We start from the raw sequence: 22,987 nt of genomic DNA, 5'->3' as shown, positions 1-22,987 counted from the left end.
GGACTTAGGATGGTTCTTTTTTCTCATACTGCCTCCGTTGCCTTCTCCTCACAGCTTAGTAGTGGTTAATTAGAGCCAGCTGAGACCTTTGTGTCCAGCCCTGGCCCCACCGGAGCAGCCACCCTGGATCAGTGGCTGTGAGCAGGTGATGGAGGTGCTGACTTGCTGGGGACTCTTCTCCTCCCTGTGCAGACATCAGCAGAGAGCTTCCCTTGAATCACTTTGGGAAGGCAGACATGGCTTTCTGGCAGCCATGGAACAAGAGTGAGGAAAGCCCTGGAAATGCCAGGAAAAGGGATGAAAAGCCAAGATAGTCCCTGATCTTGGTTCCATGTCCCCTGCTTCCCTCATTCTCTGCTCTGGCGGGGAGAAGCAGCTCTGCTCAAGGCAGGCAACCTCCATCCAGTCTGACATGCTCAGGAGCTGGGACCCCTAAATATGCCAGTTTGGGATGGAGGGATAGGAGAGCTCTGAGTCACTCAGCCAGTCCTAAGGCTTTGATACCCAGTTGGAGGGGCCAGTGGGATGCAGGGAGATGTTGTGGCTCCTGCAGCCATGTTCATAATTGGCATTATTGCTCACATGCTCATGAAACAGCGTGGGATGTTCTTCCAAAAATATCTTTGCTGTCAGGGGTAATGAAGAAATTAGGAGAATCATGGATAGCCCTGGCTGGGCTGTGTTGGATATTTTAGAGCATCCTATTGGAAAAGTGCACTGGGAAGGGCTGAATTGCTCCCAGGGGGCACATTTGTGCCTCCCTGGAGCAGTCATTGCACTACAAGGGGTGAGCCCTGAGCCTGCACAGGGCTGCTCCCCACACCCGGTGAGAGCATCCCCAGACACGCACAATGCCAGACTTTGGGCTGTCCTCCAAAACAGCCAGCCTCCAGCACCACCCCAGAGCAGTCCCAGCACCACCATGGCCCTGGCACACATTGTCTGCCCCAGGGAGACCCAGATGGGCAGGATTTGACCAGGGCGAGAAGCAGGGGATGCAGCAAGGGACAGCTGGGCATTGCCTGGCACGTGGCAGCCATTCCCATTCCTCCCAACACCCCCTCCCTCCCTCCCCAGGCTCAGGTGAACCCTGGTCCTCACCCAGGGTTTTCCCACAGTCCAGGCCAAGCTTGCAGGCTCCAGGGAGCAGCCCACAGGGTCTGGCCTTTCCTCGGAAAGCGGAAGCAGGGGAGCATGCGCAGCCGAAAGGGCCATGAATACCATCACTCGGGGCTGGGGGATTATTTATAACACTGGCACCTCTCCAAACAGATGTTTCTTTTTATTCTGAACTCGCACTAAATGGGTCACTCGTTTCCTCTGTCTCCCATGGGCTTAAAACAGAGGGGGAAAGAGGAGGGGATATGGGTGAGAGTGCAGGGCTCGCCCTGGTCCCACGTCCCTCTGTGCCTGCTCCTCACAGCGACGTGCTGTGGAGAGCCATGGCTGGAGGCTTGCTGGACTCTGTGTGTGGACACTGATGTTCCCCCTCGTTCAGAGAGGGAGGATGGCTATAGTCAGACAGGGCTGCGCGGGGCTCGCCTCCCCACCCCATTCCTCATGTGGCTGACCCCAGGGCAGCTGAATCACACTGCTGGGGCTCAGTGTGGACTTGTCATCTCCCCTGGCAGTCTCCCTCCCCTGCTTCAGGGTCACAGTCCTCATTTTGAGCTTCCCGTTGGATGCTGTCAAAGCCTGTGGCAGGCTGGTCTGGGGGAGGCTGGGTGTGCCACCTCATGTGCTACATCTACTGCAAGACCCTCATGACCACACAACCGCATTCTCCAGGTGCCACTGAGGCTGGGGACCAGAGTCTGGGTCCTGGGCAGGAGCTTTGGTCACATCAGATCTGCTCCCTGATGCAGATGTCAGCAGGAGAGCCATACCCTCCTGTGGGCACAGTGTCCCTGGGCTCGTCCCTCAGCTCACCCCCAGAGGTGGCATCTGCCCATGCCTTTCCCATCTCCTAGAGAGCTCAGTCCATACCAAGGCTGTGGCTTTAGTCACAACTTCATAGCCAAGGAGCTCTCACAAAACCACTCAGAGGGTTTTGGCATTAATGACACTGCCTGCCCTTGCAAAACTTCACCTCACCCAGAGTGAAACACCCCCAGATCCAGCACATTGCCAACAGGTACCCAGGCTCTCAGTGTCCCTTGGTCTCACAGTGTTGGGTAAAACTTGGGGGCCTCCTTGGCACTGGCACGTGGCCAGTCGAGGAGGGTTTTGCCCCCAGGTGTTCATCTTGGGGCAGGGATGGTCTGTGGACACAGGGACTGCCCAGCCTGGCTGCTCCTCAGTCGGGTTTCAGATTTCCTACCTCTGTGTTTTATCAGCAGCCGTTTATGGGCCTTGGGATGACAAGCTCCCCATGTGTGTGCCCTGCCTAATTCTAGCCTTTTGCTGGGAAAAAGAAAAAGGGCTCTGTGATGATAATCTGGCCTGTGAGTAAACACGGTGTCATGGGAGCCAAGGGACCCCAGAGGAGAGATGTTGCAACTCCAGACAATTCCAGCCAAGGGAAAAAAAAAAACAACCAAAAACAAAAACCAACAACCACTCAGTTTTATTTAGATTAAAGGGTGGGAAAGAAGCAGTTGCAGAAGCCAGAGGGAGGGTGGCAGAGGAAAACAGGACAAGCCAAGGAGTTTCATTGCCGGACAAGCAAGGTTTGGGTTTCAGTGGTCACTAGCCTTTGCTCGGGGAGCCTTTTGCCTTCAAAAGTGGGGGATGGTGTCCCCCTCCCCCTGCAAGGAATGCCTTTGCTCCCTGGCTGTGAGCAGTATTGATCATGGGATGCATACCGGGAATTTTCTATTGCATATGGGCACCCATGATCTCACTTAATGACTCAGATGCGCTTAGACAAAGAAGAAATAAAGTATATTTGACTTCCCGCTAATTTGCACCAGATGTCCCTTGCCTGCTTGGCAGGGCGGCGGGGCCATCAAGCGTTGTGGGAGCGCTTGGAAGCACAGCCCTGCAAGAAAAGGGGCTAGAAATAGAAATCCAGAGGAAGGGAAAGGATTGGCAGCTGTGTGAGAGCTCCTTCCCTGTCAGATGAGATGCCCTTGTGGGCAGGGCCAGGATCCAGCACCTCTGCCCAACACCACAGGAGCAGCGATGAGGGCAAGGAGAGCATGGCCAGAGAGAAGAGTAACACAGGCAATGGATGCAGGAATTGCCCCTGGAAATACAAAACAATTTGCTGAGAGGGAGCTGTGCACCCCGATTTCCAGCAAACAGTGCATTCCCTTACTGGTGACTAATGGTCTGTAGGGACCAGAGCTCCTGCCAAGGTGGCTGCCAGGGTGGCTGTGGCTGCTCACCCACTCCCCAGCATGCTGAACTATCCCCTTCCCTGTGCACTAGCTCTGCAGGCTGGTTCTCAGCTCCCACAGCTCTGGGGATGCTTGGGGCACCCCCCACACACTGGTTCTGCACAGGGCACTGGTTGTGGAGAGGCCAGCAACACGGTCTAGGCAGGCTGAGAGGAGGGCAGTGGACTGGGAGGACATCCTTGGTATTCCTAACCCATCCTCTCCCATAGTTTATGATGTTTACAGGGCTGGAAATGGCCCTGTCCCACATGATCTATGCTTGGGGATGGGCAGTGCCATGCAGTGTCTGTGCCAGCAGTGACTGCCATGTGTGTTCTGCCAGGGTGCTGGGAGATACACAGGGAGCAAGCGCAGAGGGAAGGGGGCTCAGGGTATGGCAGGGCATACAAAGTCAGAGGAAATTCTTGCCTTTTTACCCAAGAAGAATGAAGACTGAACCCACACAGCATATTTTGGGCATTAGCAAAGTCATCTTGGGCTTACTAGCATTCTTAAACAAGAGAGAGGTCTGGAGTTGGAAAATATTAATGAATCAGTAAGGTTTGGTGATGCTTCAGCTGCTCCACGAGGCACTCTGAGATGCAAGGAGTAGTAGAGGTGGCTCCCTAAATTAAGGTGGTAGCATCCCCAGCAGAGGGTGGATACAGCTCTTCCTTGTATCCCAACTCCTGGGCGTTGCCCTGCTCCTGCTGCAGAAATTCCTGTCCGAGTTCATCAGCCACAGAGGCATCAGCCCCCGGCCACTTGTGCGAGGGAGTGGGAGAGGAGGCGCAGGAGAAAGCTCAGCTGTCATCAGATTTGGGATGCAGGAGAGATGGGAGCAGGCTGCTCTGGAAAAGCTGTGTAGTCATGAGATGGGGAATCATGAGACTTGAATCCCAGTCCTGGCGCAGCCGTGGCCCTGGCCGTGCTGTTTGACCACTGCTCTGGCCCTCTGGCCCATGTCCTGTCTGTGGGATCACAGGCCATCAGAGCCCTGTGCTCAGCGCTGCAGCTGCTCTGGGATGTTGGGGTGACCCCTTTATTCCATCCCCCCAGAAACCCCCTGCAAGAGCACAAGACTAGAGATGCTCAAACAGGATTCCAGTGGTGCCTGACCTCAGCCAGCTCTGGGACACTTTCCTTTGCCAGCTGGGAAAGCCAGCAGCCCCAGGGTTGGCTCAGCTCTCCTCATCTCTGCTGCAAACTCCACTCTGCTCTGCCAGGCTGCTGTGATTACAGAGGGGAGGTAAGGACATGCAGTGTCTGTGTCACCAGTCAGGGACAGTTGCCTGTATCTGTGTCTTGTTTGGACTCCAAACCCTCTCCCCAGACACTCTCAGTCCAGCAGTGCCCAGCTCTGGCCTTGCTGGGTGTACCATGGGGGCGAGCAGGGACATGCCAACTGTTGGGGACCAGCCTCCCCCACAGCACTTGACCAAGCTCCAGCGTGGCCCCCGGGAGCTGAGCCCCCCTGGGAGCTGAGCTCCTGGGGAGCACAGCCACCCCACAGGCATGTGGGGCTCAGTGTGGTGTGGGGCTGTGTCACCCAGCCAGCGCGGCTGCCCTGCGAGCCAGCCGACCTCCTGTCTCCTCTCCCAGCCAAATTCCTCCTTTAGAATAATAAACACTGTGGCTCAAGAGAAAAGCTCCTTTCCCTGCCTGGCTAGGACTGGTTTGCCTTCACATCGAGGAGCTGGAGAGGGGCAGAGGGAAGGTCTGTACCAGTGCTGGCGGGGAGGGAAGGATGAGGAGGGGTGGGACATGGGGGTGGAGAGTTGGGCAGCACCTTGGTGGCTGCAAGGGGGAGGCTGCCATGGAGCTGCAGGGCTGAGTGAAGGGTGCTGGATGTGGCATTGCTGCAGGAGCTCCCTGGCCTCCATGATTGTGCCTGGTGAAGGCAAAGGATCTTGGATGGCTTGAAAATACTCGGGTCCTGGCTTGTGGGAAGGATATAGGAGTCTGAGGGGTCTTGTGGCACCCTGCTAACCCATAGGGGTGAGAGGAGATCACCCAAGGCAGCTGAGCATCATATAGATGCCTGTGTTTGGATCCCTGGGTGGGATGAGGTCTGGGTGCCTGCTTTTGTGCCACTGAGTGGGATTGCTCCTCCTCGTCTGGCACTCTCACTGGCACTCACAGTTCCTGCTAAGAACAAAAGCTGGGATTGAGGAGGGAAACAAGTGCTCTCAAGGCTGGCAGTGAGCTGGGTGCATTTGGATCCCTTGTGAAATGCCTGTGCGCACCCACATGTGCAAGCACACATGTCCCGGTGCCAGGGAGGGACAGGCTTGTCCCCTGCCTCCCGCGGGACGGGCAGAGCTCCGCCAGCGCCTCCGAGCCTGCCTCTGGCCCCGGCCGGAGCAGACAAACAAGGGAGAGGTCACCGCTCTTTGCGAGACGTTGCCACCCTCCCACTCTGCTCGGGAAGCATCTCCAAGAGAAATGCCTTTCTGCAAAAGCAGCAGCTTTATTAAAACCAGCTATGAGCGCAGCGGGGGCGGCAGGCGGGGGCTGCGGGGCTCTCACTGCTCGCTGGAGCAGCACCCCTGCTAGTCCAGCACCGGCACAAACCCGTGCCCGGCTCCCTGAGCCGGCAGGGCAGGGCTCTGCCCATCGGGGATCCTGCAGAGATCACTGCTGGAGGCAGGGAGCTGTCTGTGTGAAGCTAAGATCTGGCCCGCAGCAGGATTGACAGTGACAGCCACCGGACAGGCAGATAAAAGCTGGGCATGGGTTTGGGAGGATCTCAGCTGCTTACAGGCAGGTATCTGGGGGGCTGGGGTGGTGAATACAGCCTGGCAGGGAGGGGTGAAAGGAGAGGATCCCAGTTGTCCTTACAACCTTGAACATTGAATAATGGATGAATCACACACCTCTGTAAAGGAGAATGGGGAAACGAAGGTAATTGTTCTCATGGCAGTGCCTTGGGGGGCAGAGATTAGGTTGTCCATCCCTCTCTGTCCTGCAGCTCGGTGCTCTGAGGGTGGGTGCAGGGAGGTCACATTCATTTACAGCCTGAATTTCACCTCGGTCCTTTCATCCTACCCACCCCCATCTCTTGCCCTAAGTGCTCTTATCCCCTCTGGCAAACGAAAAGAGAGAAAGAGTTACAGAGGGTTTTTTCCGGGAGGAGAGAGACGGATGCTGCTGAATAAGCTGGAGACCTGGAAGGATTTGTGGCAGATCAGACTTCTGTTGAGCCAAAGCAAGAGAATAATAAAAACATCTGACAAGCGCACGTCATTTAAAAACCATTTCCTCCTTAACATCAAGCAGACCGGGAGGCCGCTCCAGGGCCAGAGGCAGCAGAGAGCTCAATAAGAGACGGGTCTTGGGGCCGGGTCAGCAAATTCAGATTGCCACTAGCCCTCCTTGAGCCTGGCAAGAGCTCCCCAGAGCACTGCCAGCAGCACAGGGGCCTTGGGAGGGGGCCCAGTGGCAGGGCAGGAGCTCAGCCCTGGGTTGCAGCGTGGCTGAGCTGTTCAGCTCCGTGCAGGAGCATCCCCAAGTTCTCCAGTGAACTCATTTCCCCCAGGCACAGGGAAAGCCTTTTGCCTTACTCTTCCTCCTGTCGGTGTGTTCATTTCGCTTTTCAGAAATCCTCATTCCCACCCCTGCAGGCACCATGGGGGGTGTAGGAGATGCAACCTGTCACCCCAATACACAGGAGACAGACAGACTGCTGCTCTTAGGGATCTCTGGCCTTGTCTCCTTTGGCTCCTGGTTTGCACCAGGGAGGGCTAAAAACCTCCCTGGTTTTTAAAGATTTCTCAAGAAATGTTGATTAGAAGGATTTTAAACTAAAAAAACTCTCTTAGATATTTTCTTAAATTTATGTATTTAAAAGTTAAATACAAGAAACTCATTTATTGGTGGTGTTTCTTCAGGCTTGTTGTGGTTTAACCCCAGCCAGCAACTAAGTGCCATGACAAGGCTTCTTTTATTTCATTGGAAAGAGCAGACAATGTGGGAGGGTTGGAGGGGGATCTGTTTTCTAGCAAGTTTTATCTCACTGTGACTGAGAGAAGAAAAACTAAGGAAAAAAGGCAAGTGGTAAAGCAGAGGAAGGGAGGGAGGAAGGCAGGGCTCTGCCAAGGGGGGAGAGGAATTTCCAGCTGAGATGAGCAAAAGTTGACACAACTGCTGGAGCCTCCAGCAAAATCCCTGTTTACCAGTGGGAGAAGTCTTAGAAACTGCAGATCCAGCATGAGGGAGAAGCACCACTCCGCCAGCAGGGAAAGGCTGAAAACTGGAGGCATGGAAGGTTTCTGAGGTGGAAAAGTCGGGCTCAAGGACCCCTGCCCAGGACAGCCGAGGGATCTCTCCTCTGCTGAGTGCTGTGCTCATATCACTTTGCTCTTGACAGGCCTCAGACAGCCAGCCCAGAGCCCAGCATGCTGTGCCCCACTCTCAGGACGTGTCTCTGGCTCCTCATCCTCACCGGTGAGTGCTGTGGCTGGGCAGGGCTGTGTGGTCCCTGGGCAGGGGGAGGGGGAGGAAAGGGGCAGTGCCATGGGGAGGCACTGGGGTGCACAGCATGCTCCAGGGACATCTATCCCTGCTGGTGCCTCAGATCCATGGGCTGACTCAGTCCTGGTGGGGTGGATGTAAAGTCCCCATCTGCTTCATGGTGGTGCACAGCACGGTGGGGGAAGGAGACCTTTCCATAGGCTGCAGTGCCAGGTGTGCTCAGACCATCCTTAGCAGACACCCTAGAACCCACATTAGCTGGACACCCCACAGCAGGAGGGATTTGGTCAGATCCCATATATCCAACAACTCCCCATAGCAAGGCACAAGGGCTCCTGGCTGCACCTGGGCTGTTCACAGCATTGCTGCAAGTCCCTGGAGCTGTCACCAGCTGTCCTGCCCACCTGTGGGGACACCAGAGAGCAGCATGTCACAGCCCCGTTGGGACATCTGGGGAAATGGTGAAGCAAGGAAGCTGGGAGAGACATGGGGAGCCATTCAGGAAGACCTTGCCTGCTCTATTGCTTCCAAAGGATTTCCTGCAAGGTTTTGCTTTCATTCCTTTTTCACTTTCTTGTAAACTGACATTGTTTCAGCCTCCTCTGTGTCCTGTCTGACACTGTGTGGACAGGCAGCCAGAAGAGCAGGGAATTGCCTTCTGTCCTCCCTGGGGGTTCTCCACCCAATATTGCCACAGACAGCATGGGCTGCACTGAACACTGCTGAATCCTGTGATATGTGATTTGCTCTCCAGTAAGGGTTGCAGGAGGTACAGGGAATGAAGGGTGACCCACCAAGGTCTGGACTGGCAGGACATTTTTGAGGAGACAGTGGGTTTGTCAGTGGTAATTACACTAGGGAAGGCAAACCCAGGAAAATTATTTTTCAGTGTCAAGGCTGACACTACAAAGCAAACACATTGCCATGAGGTGTGCTTTCTCTGTGGATTTCAGAGGGATTCAGTTTGGTCTCATGTCACTCCTCTCTCAGGTCTGCTGCAGGTAACGTTTGGGGACAGCAGGCTGCACATCGAACCCAGAGACACTGAGCTTGTCCTCAGCCTCCACAGCACCTTCTCCCTCCTGTGCTATGGGGACAGAGAGCTGGTCTGGGAACGGGAGGGGCAGCCCCTCGCTGCCTCGCTGGAGCACAGGGATGGTGTCTTTGTCAGCAATCTCACACTCAGGAACGTGACAGGCCATCACACCGGGGAGTACACGTGCACCTACAGCCCTGAGCAGGCTCCAGAGCCAGCAGAGAGGAGAGCCCTGTACATCTACGTTCCAGGTAGGGAACAGCACATCCTTGCCTGTGGGTTTTCATGGAGTTGGGCAACCAGGAAAAAGAGGGCTTTGGCTTATTGTTCTGTCTCCAAGCACTTGGCCTCCCCAAATCCTTTCTCCAGGAGCAGGAGAGCCTTCATGGTAGGTCTTTGTGGCTGTGGTATGTCTCTGGTGTGCCAGCTCATGGCGAGTGTGGTGTGCTGGGACAAGTGGTGGGGGAGCAGTGGTGCTTGGTGGTGCTGGGTCTCTCTCACCCTCCCAGGAGACATTTGACAAGCACAGGACATGCAGTTCTACTTTCCCAAGGGAAGTATGGGAAGAAGCATCCCACTAACATGGAGTCAGGGCCCTGTGGTGGAGTATTCCTGGAGGAGCACAAAGCAGCCCTGGTTAAGCTTCCAAGGAGCTTTCTCTAAGCAATGTTCTCTCTCTCCCACAGATCCCTCCCTGGTTTTCCTCCCCACAGTCACCTCTGAAGAGGTCTTCATCTTCATCACGGGCTACACAGAGGCTGTCATCCCATGCCGTGTGACCAACCCACAGATGCAGGTCACCCTCTATGAGAAGAAGGTGGAGAATCCCATCCCAGCTACATATGACCCACAACAGGGATTTAAAGGCTTCTTTGAGGATAAGACCTATTTCTGCCGGACATATGTGGATGACCAGGAGGTGGATTCAGATACTTTCTACGTCTACAGGATCCAGGGTGAGCTGACATTGTCTTGGCACACCTGTGCACCTGCTGTAGCTGTTTCTTCAAGCCAGTGGCAGGAGCCACTCCAAAGCTCTCCCCCTGTCTCCTCAGTGATGATCAATTTGGTGGCTGGATTTAGTCCTGTCTCCATTAGAGAATGGGTTTTTCCTACAAGTCAGCTCCATCCCTCAGGGAAGACAGTTTCCAGTGGACCAGTCCACCCAGGGTAAATGGCCTGGGTGCCCACTTATCCCTTCATAATTCATTCCTTTCCTCCACCTTTCCCACAGTGTCATCTGTGAACGTCTCCATCAGTGCAGTGCAGACCATGGTGCGCCAGGGAGAAAATGTCACTGTGATGTGCACCGTGAGTGGCAACGAGCTGGTCAACTTCAACTGGGATTATCCCCGCAAGCAGGTGAGTGCTCCACACCCACAGGCTCTGGGCAGCAGCTCCAGCCTCCACCCAGATGTGCCAGAGCAATCACTCATCAATATCCCATGGCAGCAATTATGGGATGCTGCTGCTGCTGCCACACAGGGAGGTCTGATGGGGGTATGCTTGGATTAGGACTGTCTGTCTCAGGGGTCTCTGATCAATGCATGTTCCCTGTCCTGTAGCAGCCAGACTAGGATCCTCTACCACTTTCTCCCCCTTCCCTGTGAGCCCAATGGCAGAACATGTTTTTGGCTCCTCAGACCATGTCTCCTGTCCCCATTTTGCAGGCAGGGAAGGCTGTGGAGCCAGTGACTGACTTCCTGCCAGGATCCAGCCACGATATCCGCTCCATCCTCATCATCCAGAATGCAGAGCTGGAGGACAGTGGGACCTATGTCTGCAATGTCTCTGAGGGCTACCATGAGAAAACAGATCGGAAGGACATCACTGTCCAAGTGATCGGTGCGTTGCTGCCCACACACCCAGAGCCAAAACACATGTGTGGGTGTCCAGGCAGGATGTCCCAGAGTGACCCCCTCTCTTCTCTCACAGCCTCCAGCTTTCTCCCCTCCTCACTTCTGCTCTAAGTAACCATGACAACAAGCCAAACCTTACCTCATGTCACCCCTGCCCACTTTTTGGCTTCAAAACATCCCAAATTTCTCTTCAGGGCTTTTGTGACCCTTTAAGACTCTTGAGGGTATTGGTTAGAGCTGCTCTGCACTGTGTAGTGCAAAGGGGATGTGAAGATGTGTTGTCGTCCATCTGCATCTGACCTTTCATGTAATTTGAGGGAAACTGCCCCATCTCCATTATATCCACAAGACAACAGCCACATGCTTCTGCCCTGTGAGCTCCCCTGCTCCAGTGTGGCTCTGCATCCACACTTCCCTCAGATACAAGCCTGTGGTCTTCAGGGATGGATCTGGAGCTTCCCCATCACTTCTGGGTATTCAGAGAATTTTTTTCCAGATCCAAGTTTATCCAAAGGGCCAGGGAGAGAGTTGTTCCCCTCTCTGACCTCACTCTTCCTCTTGCCTCAGAGCGTGGCTTTGTGCACTTCCACACCCACCTGCCCAGCACAGTGTATGCCGAGGTCCACAAGAGCCACACTATCCAGGTGGAACTGGAGGCTTATCCCCAACCCAATATTGTGTGGCTGAAGAACAACAAGACATTGACCATGGAGAGCAGCAGCGAGTTCACCATCACCAGCAGGAACCTGTCAGAAACCAGGTATGGGCCCATCATTCCTCACCAGGGTGCAGAGAGGGGGTAATTCACAAAGGAATCTCAAATTACTGGTTGCACACGGTGGATTGAATAGTGTTCTGTGAGTGGATTTCAAGCACTCCTCAGGTGGGTGGCAGCTGGTTGCCTCCAAGCATTATCAGTCCCCAAGTACCTTCCCACAGCCATCACTCTGGGACTGTGTCTCCTCCAGGTACCAGACAGCTCTGGTGTTGGTGCGGGTGAAGCAGGAAGAAGGAGGATTTTACACCATTCGGGCTTCCAATGAGGATGATGAGCAGGAGCTCTCCTTCCATCTGCAGATAAATGGTGAGGATGGGCACGCACACACATGGCTGAGGAGGGCGGGAGGAGCCTCAAGGGGTGGCACCATCCTTTGCTGCAGAACCCTCAGAATGAAGCCCTTACTCCTATGTCCACAGCTCCAGAGTGGTCTTGCTTAAAGAAAGAGCATTCAAGCAAGAAACACACTTGTGTGAAATATCTCACACTTGGCCTCAGAGCAAGAGGGACAGGGAGGCAGCACAGACACCATCAGCTTGGCCCAGTGTAGTAGATGTAGAGATGATTGTACAGCTGTGATGCTCAGGACTTTCCCCCATGCTCACCTTGCTCTCCAGTTGAGCTACATGGGGGCAGATCTCCCCCATAACCCCCTCAAACTTTACTTTTTTTGCTGTTCCCTTTTGAAAATAAAACACAACGGATATGATAAGTCCTACCTCATCCCTAGGCATAGTAGGGATACAGTAGACTCACATTCACCAGAGGAATCATGTTCCCCTTCCATGCTGCAGTCAGAAAGGAAGATTAGTTCCCATCACTGTCTTTTGGTTTCAGTGCCAGCTAAAGTGGTGGATCTCAAGGAGAACAGCAGTGCCAACAGTGGTGAGCAGACTGTAACATGCTCTGCTGAAGGCATGCCCCAGCCAGAGATCAGCTGGTCTACTTGCAGTGACATCAAATGGTAAGTGGAGGGACGGAGGCCATGAGAATAGCTGGACTTTTATTTATTATAGTAACAGGCAATTGTTTAATTTCTTTATGCTGGCACACACGCCTGGGCATCCCAAGGTGGCACGTGGTCCCTGCTGGCTCTCAGGTGCCTTTATCCTCTCTGGGCCAGGTGCAGCAGCAAGGGACAGCCCACCCGTCTGCTGGGGAACGAGTCGGCCGAGATCGGCGTGCAGACCAACGCCTCGTACCACGCGGAGCGGCAGCTGTACCGCGTCAACAGCACCCTGCAGCTGCACAGGGTGCACGAGCCCCTGCTCCTCAGGTGCACCGTGCAGAACTTCCTGGGCACCAACTCCCAGGACATCACTCTGGTCCCACATGGTGAGGACTGAGACAAGTTTTGAGCCACCGGTGGGGAAATAGACCTTTCTGTGTCTCCGGCCTGGAAACCTGGGTGCTTCTGCCCCAAGTGAAGCTTCCTTTGGGTTGCACAGAAAAGATTTTTCCAATTGGAGTGCGGAGCCCTTAGGTCTAATGGCCACAGATATGCTCTTCCCACTGCTGGCACGGTCATCTCTCTAGGGAGGCAAGACAAGAATACCTGAGCAGGTCCCCAGTGTCTTGTTGTTAGCCCATGGGTCACTAGATGGTGCCACGGACTTGAACATCCACATGCTGAACATCCCAAATGAGGAAGGATGGTCTAAGCCCAGGCCCAGGGCTACCAGTTCTCCCCCAAGTGAAACAGCCCCTCTAGATCTTTTCACCCTCCCATGGCCAAATCTGTCCTGAGGCAGAAGCCACTAACAGCCTATCACCCTTTCATCTCTGGGGGGCTGATTCTGCAAGTGCTGGGAAAGCCTGCCCAGGAGGAGACTGTCTCTACCCAGGAAACAGCTCAGGGTCAATATCTGGGAATGGAGTCTGTGGGGACCTCTCTGCACTGCTCTCACCTCCTTTCCCTGGGTGCTCAGGCTGAGCAGGGGTGGAGAAGTCTGACTGTTGTCCCTGTTATCTTTGCAGCCTTGCCATTCAAAGTAATCATAATTTCTGTCATCCTGGCCTTGCTGGTCCTTACTGTGATCTCCCTGATCATCCTGATCGTGCTGTGGCAGAAGGTAAAAGAAGAAAATGTTCCCAGGCTGCCATAGGGGTACCCCAGGGTTTGGGTGGCTGGGCCTGATGATATCCCAGCTGCATCAGGATCTGGGGGCCTCCATCAGTTCCTGCATGCCCCTGGCATCATTAGGGTAGATGGGGAATGAGACAATTTGGCTGTAGAGACCAAAGACTCCCTAACGAATTCCAGACACATCCTCCATGCCCTCCTTGACTCCCAGCCTCTCAGATGTTTCTTTTCCCTCTGCTCCCTTTTCCAGAAACCTCGTTATGAAATCCGCTGGAAGGTGATTGAGTCAGTAAGCTCTGATGGGCACGAGTACATCTATGTGGATCCCATGCAGCTCCCTTACGACTCCACCTGGGAGGTGCCCAGGGACAAGCTGGTGTTAGGTAAAGACTCTGCAGGTCCCACTGATGGATTACCAAGGTCCTGGCTCTCTGAGGGTGATAAATTTTGGGTTGAGATCTCCAAAAGAGACCAACCCAGAATAGACACAGAGATCCCTGGAGATACTGTGTGGTCCTGGAACAGGGGGATCATCTAGGACTGTGGTGGGAGGCCAGCTGCCCCCTTTGGCATTATGCACTGTATTATTCCTGGCTATCCCATCTTGTAGCTGGCAGTTCTGGAAACCAGCCCCAACCCCAAACATCATAGCTCATGGCCATGTCCATGCCCACCAGAACGACTGCAGCAAGGCTGATGTGGTTTCAGACAAGCAGCCTGTATTTTCCAGGCGCCTCTCCTCACCTCTCCTCTACAGCACTGCCAACTTTCCCTCCTGGCTGTTTCTTTGCAGGACGCACTCTCGGCTCTGGTGCCTTTGGTCGTGTGGTGGAGGCAACAGCCCATGGCCTGAGCCATTCACGGTCCACCATGAAAGTGGCAGTCAAAATGCTCAAGTGTGAGTTCTCCCCCTTTCCCCACCCTAAGGCCACAAGACCAGTCAGTGCCACTCTCTCCCCTCCTTGCCCTGCTGCTCACCCTGACTCTCCCCAACAGCCACAGCCCGCAGTAGTGAGAAGCAAGCCCTCATGTCTGAACTGAAGATCATGAGCCACCTGGGACCTCACCTCAACATCGTCAACTTGCTGGGGGCCTGCACCAAAGGAGGTAGATGAGCCCAGAGCACCCTCTCTTCTCTCTGCTTCCCTGGGCTGTGCTTGGGTAGACAACTGGCCTTAGAATTATTCCTGTTTTCTGGTTCCAAATGATTCAACCTTCTCCTAAGAAAGCCTTGTGGGACTCTGAACACCTTTCTTCCAACCTGATTGAAACTGGCAAGGCACATGTCCGTTAACCCCCACCTCACTCCACAAACACGAATCTCAAATGCCAAATAATGCTCAGTGTCAGAAAGGCAGCTTTTCCCTTTGCCCCTGCCTAGACTTCCTGCAGTCTGGTAATACCCTTATGCAATGAAATTTACAGCCACAGTGGCCAGGGCAGGGCTGATGCAGGTGTTCTGTCCCACCAGGACCCATCTACATCATCACCGAGTACTGCCGCTATGGGGACCTGGTGGATTACCTGCACCGCAACAAGCACACCTTCCTGCAGTCCTACGGGGACAAGGCACGGCGGGAGGCCGAGCTCTACGGGAACACCCCCAAGGAGGACCATGTGCACAGGTACCAGGAAAGCAGCTCTTTCCTCCCCCATGGTGCCTGCCCCATCCTAGCCCTGTCAGGGAGGGAGGCTGGTACTCCCAGGAGGGATCCTACATTTCTCCGCAGTGGTGAAATAAACACTGGCCCAGCACTAGGACACAGCTGGCTCTTCTGTTACCTTGTTAAACTAGCCCATGTGCCAACCAGTGACCTCCAAGCAGCTCCTGATAGGGAGGAGTTAGCAAACTCTGTGTCCTGGAGCCTGAGTTTACTAACACACATGCGAGCTGCTCCATGCCAGTTGTGAATATTTCCTGGCATCATTAACATTATTTGCATAACCGTAGCCATGCACTGAGTACAGAGACACAGGGTTTTCCAGCATGTCTCAACCACTGGAGATCTCAGCTCTGCATTTCCAGGGCAGGTTGGAGCTGCTACCGAGCCTAAGGGAGAAGTGCTACAAGGCAATTGCACAAGAGGTGCGACAAGGAAAGGGAAACGATCCTTTATCTGGTTGCCAGCTGTAAGGGATGCAGGCGCAGCAGTGCAGAGAAATGGTCCCCTGGGAAGTTAGAAAGCAGCATTTCCTTCCAACACACCAAAACAATAGTAAAATGGAGCAGTGTTACAGCTCCCCCCTGCCCTTTCTGCCTGAAGGCAGCTGAGATCTTCCTAAGCACTATGCCATTTGCACCCCACTTCATCCATGTTGCAGGGCTTCTTTCCTGGCTGTGTGGGGCATTGCAGTGCTGGGGCTGAGGGTTTGGGAATTTCAGACTCACAAATCATTTCCCCCAACCCTTGTGTCTCCTCCTCTCCTGTGGGTCTGAACAGCCTCTTTGCTTCCCCCCACAGCCACCTCTCCATGTCTGTGGAGAGTGATGGGGGCTACATGGACATGAGCAAGGACGACTCCCTGGACTATGTGCCCATGTCTGACATGAAGGGTGAAGTCAAGTATGCTGACATTGAGTCCTCCAACTATGGCACCCCCTATGAGCTGGACAGCTATTCCCCCTCAGGTAACAGCCTGGCCACAGCTGGGGGGGAAGAGGTGCTTGTACTTTGGGTGCTGGATGGCTTTGCTTGCAAAGGTCATTTCTGGGACTTGTCTACCAGCAGTGGTAGATGTCTTCACAATGAGAGCTCCCAGCTATATCCCTTTGTTGCTGGAGGCAGAGCATTCCCCAGTGTGTTCTTCCACTAGCGGGAGGCTCAGCAGTGTGCTGGGTGACACCAACATCCATCTCTGCTTGTCCTCCAGCTCCGGAAAGGACAGACCGAGTGACACTGATAAATGAGTCTCCACTCCTCAGCTACATGGACTTGGTGGGCTTCAGCTTCCAGGTGGCCAATGGGATGGAGTTCCTGGCTTCCAAAAATGTACGTATGCTTGCTGGTCTGTGGAGTCTGTAGTGGTGGTGGCCAGCAGTGAGTTTTCTGCCATGTCCTGTGGTCAGCTTCCTCCCACTGTCCCTTGGTCCGTGCCAAACTCCTCGTGGGATAAGTGGCCATGCAATTGAAGAGATGCTGACCACTTCCCTTTGGAAACACAGTCCTGAAGATCAGCATGACTGTATTTGCATGTGACAGCAAACCCTGGCTCACACTGAGCTTCAGACCTCAAATTCCCTGACTCTGTGCTCCTCCTGAGCCGTGTTCAGCACAGCTGTGACATTATATCATCCCTGTTTACTGGGATGACCAAACAGCATACAGGGAGCTCAAGCACAAAGCACTCTGCAGCAGAGCAACTACTCTTCCTAGACACCCTTATTGCACTGCATGCTCTGAGCACCCCAGGATTCATAAGAAATGCTTGTTTAGTGGAAATTAAGCCACCATGAAGGACTAGGCTCTGAAATTTCATAAGGTCTGGCTTAGCCCAGGGCAGGCAGTAATATAACTGGATTGTGTGAAGCATCACACAGGGCAGGGCTAACAGAAGACGTCAGTGGCATCAATGCAGAGAGAAATTCCTGGCTCTTTGCCCCCAGCCAGACAGTCTGATCCCTAAAAGTTCATAGTCAGTGCTCCCACAGCAAATGTCAGGGCTGTTAATTGGGAAAACATCCAGCATGCTGGCAAACCAGGAGACACAAGCCAGGCTGGTGTAACTCTGATGTCTTCAGGCTGCTGGGTTGGATTGTCCTAACAGAGATGGAGACACCCCCTCCTTCCAGCCCATCAAGTCCCCTCGCTTGGTCCAGCCCTGGCAATTCCCTGTCTGCTGGGTTGTTCAGATTCCTCCTGCTGGATCTGTATGGCTGTTGCTGTCACAGAGGAAGCAGTCCAGGAAAACAGCAAAAATGTGGTAGCTCTGCTAGTAGTCAAGGCATGATTGTCCCCAGAGGTGGAGGAGATGCCTGAAAGGACGTGAGGTGACTCCTGTCCCTGCAGCCCCAGGAATGGGTTATTGCTGGAGCTGGGCTGTGTTCTCAGGCTGTGTGAAGGCCTCTTGCAGTGACAGTCCTCTGTGTCCCCCCTACAGTGTGTGCACCGTGACCTGGCTGCCAGGAATGTCCTCATCTGTGAGGGGAAGCTGGTGAAGATCTGTGACTTTGGCCTGGCAAGAGACATCATGAGGGATTCCAATTATATCTCCAAAGGCAGTGTGAGTACCAGGAGCCTTGCAAGCTCCTTCTTCCCAGGGCTCTGGGCTGGGCACCCCCTACATAGCCCCCTGTGAGTCCATCAGTGTGCCCAGAGGTGGTGACAGGGCAGGACTCCCAGGAGAGGATGTCAACAGCCAACCATCCTTCACTTTGTTTGCTCTGCACACTCTGAAGCAGCAGAATTGTATGCCTGCATCTCCTGGCTCTTTACAGAAGAAGCTGAGCAGTAGCAAAACTCAGGATTGTCCCCTGTAAACTGTCCTGATCACGGCAGCAGTGCTGCATCCTGCCAGCAGTGAGTGTGGTCATGAGCTTCAGGCAGGAAGAGGGCAAAGTTAGGCAGCTTGGTAGGGCTGTAGTGACTCACTGACCACTCTGGGAAGACATTCACAGGATTCTGCTCTAACCACTAGACCACAAGTTTAAGAAGAAGTGTCTTCTTGTAAGCAGCTACTTTGCAGAGAGATGTCTCCAATCTTTCGAGGCAGGAGAGGATAAGGCTGTAATTGAGCTTTGCCACAAAGCATTTCCCTCTGATTTTAGCAACAACCTATCCACTCCAGCCCTGAGGCATTTGTGAATCTCCAATCCCAAGCAAAGCAGACCATGTAATTCCCAGAGAAACTGAGGCTGGGGAAGCTGAGAAGAGAGAGGTGCCTTAAACCCCAATCTTTATCTAATCTACAAACTACTTAACTTCTCTCATGCATTCTCCCATGTGCTGTTAAACAGGTATTCAGAGCTTGGTCAGGGGGGCCCTTCCCCAGAGGGATTGGGGTTTTCAGTCCAGCCTTGACATAGCTGGTTTCCTGTCCAAAATGGGAAATGAAACTGAGACCCTTTGCAATCCTTCCTGGAGATTATTTTGGTATTCATTGTGCAAGCAAATCTCAGGAGCAGCATAGCCAGTACTGCCTACAAGCTGGTCAAGTGAGGTTTTCTTTTTTATCACTCTACGTGAGTAAGAACCGAAAAGAAGTTGGATGTATCCTTTGTCTCCTTTCTGGTCATCCCTTAGCCCCCTCCAGCCTGATCTCAGGTTTCCAAAGTCAGATAGGCCTGGACTTTCTTCAGGAATCTTTGCTCAGGTTGTGCAAGTCAGTGGCCTCCTCAGGAGTGAGGCAACAGAGAACACACACAGTGACATGTGTGCATTCATCATGGCAGGCTGTGGTGGAAATGGATACAGCACATCCATTCTTTCCTCCTGCCTGCTGGATCTGTTCTGCACAGTGAAAGAGGCAACTGGTCCCTCCCAGGACCAACTGACAGCAGATGTCAATAGATGTGTTGGACTCATAGGCAGATCTGAAAAGTCTTTTTTGCTTGTGATTTGGGTGTGAGGCTCTTATCTGTTGAAACAAGTGCTGTGGGTACAACTGACTCTCTTTCATTTTTGATTCTTTCTTAGACCTTCTTGCCTCTTAAGTGGATGGCACCAGAGAGCATCTTCAACAACCTCTACACCACTCTGAGTGATGTGTGGTCTTTTGGGATTCTTCTTTGGGAGATATTCACTCTAGGTAAGTGCCCTGGAGATCATGGTGGTATCTATGGTTCTGATAACATCCTGTTAGCAGGATCCCTTCAAAAACAATAAAAATGCACTTCTAACCCCCAAGTCCCTACTTTACCAGTCAGAGTAGCACTTCATTCCCTGTCTCCTTCTTCCCCATGCTTACGTTGCATTTGGAAGTGAAGTGAAACAGGAAAGGTAAAGAAATAAGAAAACCTTGTTGGCTGGAGGGTGGCAGGTAATCCTCCAGCCTAATTCCTGCTCTCCCTTTACCCCTAGGAGGGACTCCATACCCTGAGCTGCCTATGAATGAACAGTTCTACAACGCCATCAAACGTGGCTATCGGATGTCCAAACCCACACATGCTTCTGATGAAATGTATGTGCTGTCAACATGTGTTTGGCCTGGATGTGCTCTACACACTACAAAAGCATTTCTGCCTGTTCTCCTCACCTGCTAACTCAGTGCTCTCCCTTCCCTCTTGGCAGCTACAACATCATGCAGAAGTGCTGGGAGGAGAAGTTTGAGATCAGGCCATCCTTCTCACAGCTGGTGGTGCTTATGGGAAACCTCCTGGTGGATTGCTACAGAAAGGTATGTCCAAAGGACCCTGTGCTGGAGGCACAAAAGAGGGTCAGTGCCTTAGTCAGAGGGCCCTGAGTCAGGGTTTGGAGACCAGTGTTCAGTGCTGCAGTGCCAGAGGACTTTGCTGTGACCAAGGCTGCTTTAGCTGGAGCAGCCAGTGAAGGTGGTTTGGGCATCCCAGGAGCATTGCTGAGACAACTGCGTCGCCAGACAGGCAGCTGGTAACTCAGCAACTGCGGAAATCAGAACTGGCAGGAGATCAAAATCCTGCCTCCAACTGTTTGGTATTTTGGAGCCGTGAAGTTGTGCCACTGGTCTCTCCCTTAGGAAAGGTTCATGGCTTATCTTTGTTGAAATAAGGGCAGCTGAATCCAGCTAGAAGATGCCAGCCCCTCTGGGAAAAGGAAACACAACACAAGTGCATTCTCCCCACTCACGAGACCTTTCCCTTTCTTTGGTAACCTGCCCTGTGAGAGCAGAGGTACCAGCAGGTGGATGAAGAGTTCATGAAGAGTGACCACCCCGCTGTTGTCCGCACCAGACCCACCATCCCAGTGCTGAACAACGCCCGCCTGGCTGCCAGCTCCCCCCCCAGCAGCACCCTCTACACAGCCGTGCACCAGAACGGGGGCGAGAATGATTACATCATCCCTCTGCCCGACCCCAAACCCGAGGGGAGCTGTGACCTCCCTCAGGAGGCCTCCATCAGCCGGGCCAGGTGAAAACATTGCTTGTGTTGGCCTTTCCCTCAGCTGTCCAAGTCTGAAACAGGGACCTCAAGAGACAATTGGGATGCTCTGTTGAGGCACAGACTAGGGGTGGATATACTGGGAGAGAAGGAGAGTGGTGTCATCGCATCAGGGTCTACAGGGATGGAGATGAACCAGAGGAGCTGGGACATGAGCTAAGAGAGGGCACAGTGTCACATCCCTGCACATCAGCCAGCACAGCTGAGGACAAGCAACCCCACTTACAGGGAGGAGAGCACACAGGGAACCACGTTCTGTAGAACCCAACCAGCCATGTGTTATGTTTGAAGGCTGAATAGACCCACCTGATATGGTCTGTTCCACAGTGGGGAGATACTCAGATAGAGTGGGGCTGCTGGGAACTCAACACACTTCTCAGTTTCTGGAAATCCTCTCCCACCAGGAGACCTGGGACAAGACACTCATTTCTCTCTCCCTGTTGTTTCCCTTCAGCTCTATGTTGAATGAGGCCAACACATCATCTACAATATCCTGTGACAGCCCTCTGGGCCTGCGGCAGGATGAGGAGCAGGAATGTGACCCACAACCAGGCTGCCTGGAGCCAACCACAGGACACCAAGAGGTGGAAGAGAGTTTCCTGTAGTCAGAGCTGGGCTGACTTTGCATCTCCTTATGGAGAGGCCAGCTGAGGGGCTGACCAAGATGTCACAGAGAGCCATGCTTGGGCTTGTACACCAGGACATCCCCTCCTGTCCCAGCATTCCTCCTTCCCTCCTGTCTCCCAGTGCTGGGTGGGGAATGAAAGACTTTTTCCCATTGCCACCCCCTTCTCCCTTAAAAAGAGGTGGCTCAGTGCCAGAAACCCTCTAGATCACTGCCACATCCTCCTCAGTGATCAAACCACTGCAGGAGGGAGACATCTCACAGACCAGCATCTTGTCAAGTGGAAGACGTGGGTTGGATCTCCACAAGACACCACTTTCTGCATTTGCTAGGATGATACTCCAGCCTCTTCCTCCTCCATGGCAAGGAGTTTCATCCCCTCTGCACCAGCACTTCTCTGATGGTGTCAGCCACACCGTGGTTCTGTGAAATCCCACTGGGACAGATAATCCACCTGGAGCCCCTTGTTGGGGTGTAGAGAACCTGCAACACCAACCTTCAGCTGCTGGAGGTCAGGAATACATTGGATTCTCCTCCAAGCACAGTCAAGTCCTGAAGAGGCCAGCCAGTGTCTAGGAGGTACAGAATTACCATTTTCCTCTCTTGACAGCGCTCCTGTGGTGGATAGAGCATCACAAGCACTACAGGTACTCACAGCTCTGGGGCACAGCTCTGCATCCACCTGGAGGCTGTCACACTCTTTTGTGCCCAGTGTGGCACCAGGAGCCCCAGGGGCATGCCAGGAGCTCCAAATGCCCTCACAATGACTTGGTTATAGAAGCAAAGAGGGCAGTCACTGTTGTTTGTGTTGTTTGTGTGGACACTAAGCTAATTATGCTCCATTAAAGATTTAAAGGGAACAAATATATTAATCCACTAGCCAGGGCCAGTATAAGGAAGCAATATGGTTATTCATTAATCTACTGCCACTACACCCAGCTCAGCTGCTGGGAAATCATATAACCACGCCAGCTGCAGAATTCTTGTGCCTTTTCTTTGGGAAGCAAAGGCTCACCTTTGATAAACTGTTCACCCAAACACCCTTTCTCAGGATGGGAGGGCTCACTGTTCCCTCCTGAGTCACAGCAAGATTATGGGAAGAAATAAGGATGCCAGAACACCACCCCAGGGGTAGCTCCAAAGAAAGAGAGGGAGAGAGGCTGGAAAGGCCCTTTTCCCAGCTGAACTGTGTCTCACACCCTGCCACCTTCTGGGGTCAGGCAGAGCCACTTTAGTCTGCCAGGGCTGTGAAATGCCACAGGGAGCCAAGCAGGGCAAGAGGAATCGGGGAGGATTCCTCTCTCTTGGAGAGTGTTTTGAAAACTAAACGGGCCCAGACCTTCCCCCTGCCTTCTCACCTCCTTCCCCACTCCTCACAGATGGGTCAGGGCTTCTTGTGCTCTCGGCTGGTGCTTGAACGAGCAGACTCAAAGCAGGAGGAACACCAGGCTTTGGAAATCAGTTGTGAACTCCACCTCTGCAGAGATGAAAGCTGGACCCCCAAAACCACAGGTCTGACACCACAGAAGACAGCAGATTTTTCTCTGAAATGAGTTTCACTTCACACAGAGCTCTGTTCACTGCATGTCCCCTGCTCCCATTAACTCTTGATTGCCCTACTCATGCACATCTCTCTGTGCATCCTACAGGAGCTGCACAGGCAGGTTTACAAAATCAGAAATTCAAATCAGTATCTTGCTGGGCTTCTGCCACCTCAGAGTCACTGACAATTTTTTTTTTT

At 53.3% G+C, this 22,987-nt stretch overlaps 1 protein-coding gene across 6 annotated transcripts in view; it reads left to right on the top strand.

Annotated features, from left to right (window-relative positions):
• Positions 1–22,987, top strand: part of PDGFRB (platelet derived growth factor receptor beta) — a 28,441-nt gene extending 5,454 nt beyond the window's left edge. Inside the window, exons 1-23 of one of the 6 annotated variants that reach the window (XM_083871574.1) lie at positions 4,993–5,037; positions 7,690–7,766; positions 8,784–9,080; positions 9,516–9,785; positions 10,064–10,191; positions 10,500–10,674; positions 11,256–11,448; positions 11,657–11,772; positions 12,304–12,430; positions 12,590–12,801; positions 13,444–13,538; positions 13,800–13,932; positions 14,343–14,447; positions 14,546–14,656; positions 15,021–15,174; positions 16,012–16,178; positions 16,421–16,539; positions 17,648–17,770; positions 19,183–19,294; positions 19,567–19,666; positions 19,777–19,882; positions 20,353–20,591; positions 21,076–22,987. In XM_083871574.1, coding sequence (XP_083727700.1) covers positions 7,718–7,766; positions 8,784–9,080; positions 9,516–9,785; positions 10,064–10,191; positions 10,500–10,674; positions 11,256–11,448; positions 11,657–11,772; positions 12,304–12,430; positions 12,590–12,801; positions 13,444–13,538; positions 13,800–13,932; positions 14,343–14,447; positions 14,546–14,656; positions 15,021–15,174; positions 16,012–16,178; positions 16,421–16,539; positions 17,648–17,770; positions 19,183–19,294; positions 19,567–19,666; positions 19,777–19,882; positions 20,353–20,591; positions 21,076–21,226 — 3,282 coding nt within the window. In that variant the 5' untranslated portion in view covers positions 4,993–5,037; positions 7,690–7,717 and the 3' untranslated portion in view covers positions 21,227–22,987. Of the gene's footprint in view, positions 1–4,992; positions 5,038–6,173; positions 6,225–7,514; positions 7,597–7,689; positions 7,767–8,783; positions 9,081–9,515; positions 9,786–10,063; positions 10,192–10,499; positions 10,675–11,255; positions 11,449–11,656; positions 11,773–12,303; positions 12,431–12,589; positions 12,802–13,443; positions 13,539–13,799; positions 13,933–14,342; positions 14,448–14,545; positions 14,657–15,020; positions 15,175–16,011; positions 16,179–16,420; positions 16,540–17,647; positions 17,771–19,182; positions 19,295–19,566; positions 19,667–19,776; positions 19,883–20,352; positions 20,592–21,075 lie in introns of those variants that run through there. The other 5 variants (XM_083871571.1, XM_083871570.1, XM_083871573.1 and 2 more) reach the window with 5 other exon arrangements.

The sequence above is a fragment of the Zosterops lateralis genome (assembly GCF_965231275.1).
Source record: "Zosterops lateralis genome assembly, chromosome: 14".
In the NCBI taxonomy this organism is placed as follows: domain Eukaryota; kingdom Metazoa; phylum Chordata; class Aves; order Passeriformes; family Zosteropidae; genus Zosterops; species Zosterops lateralis.
Note: the sequence above shows the minus strand (reverse complement) of the source record. Positions and strands in the feature narration are given on the sequence as shown.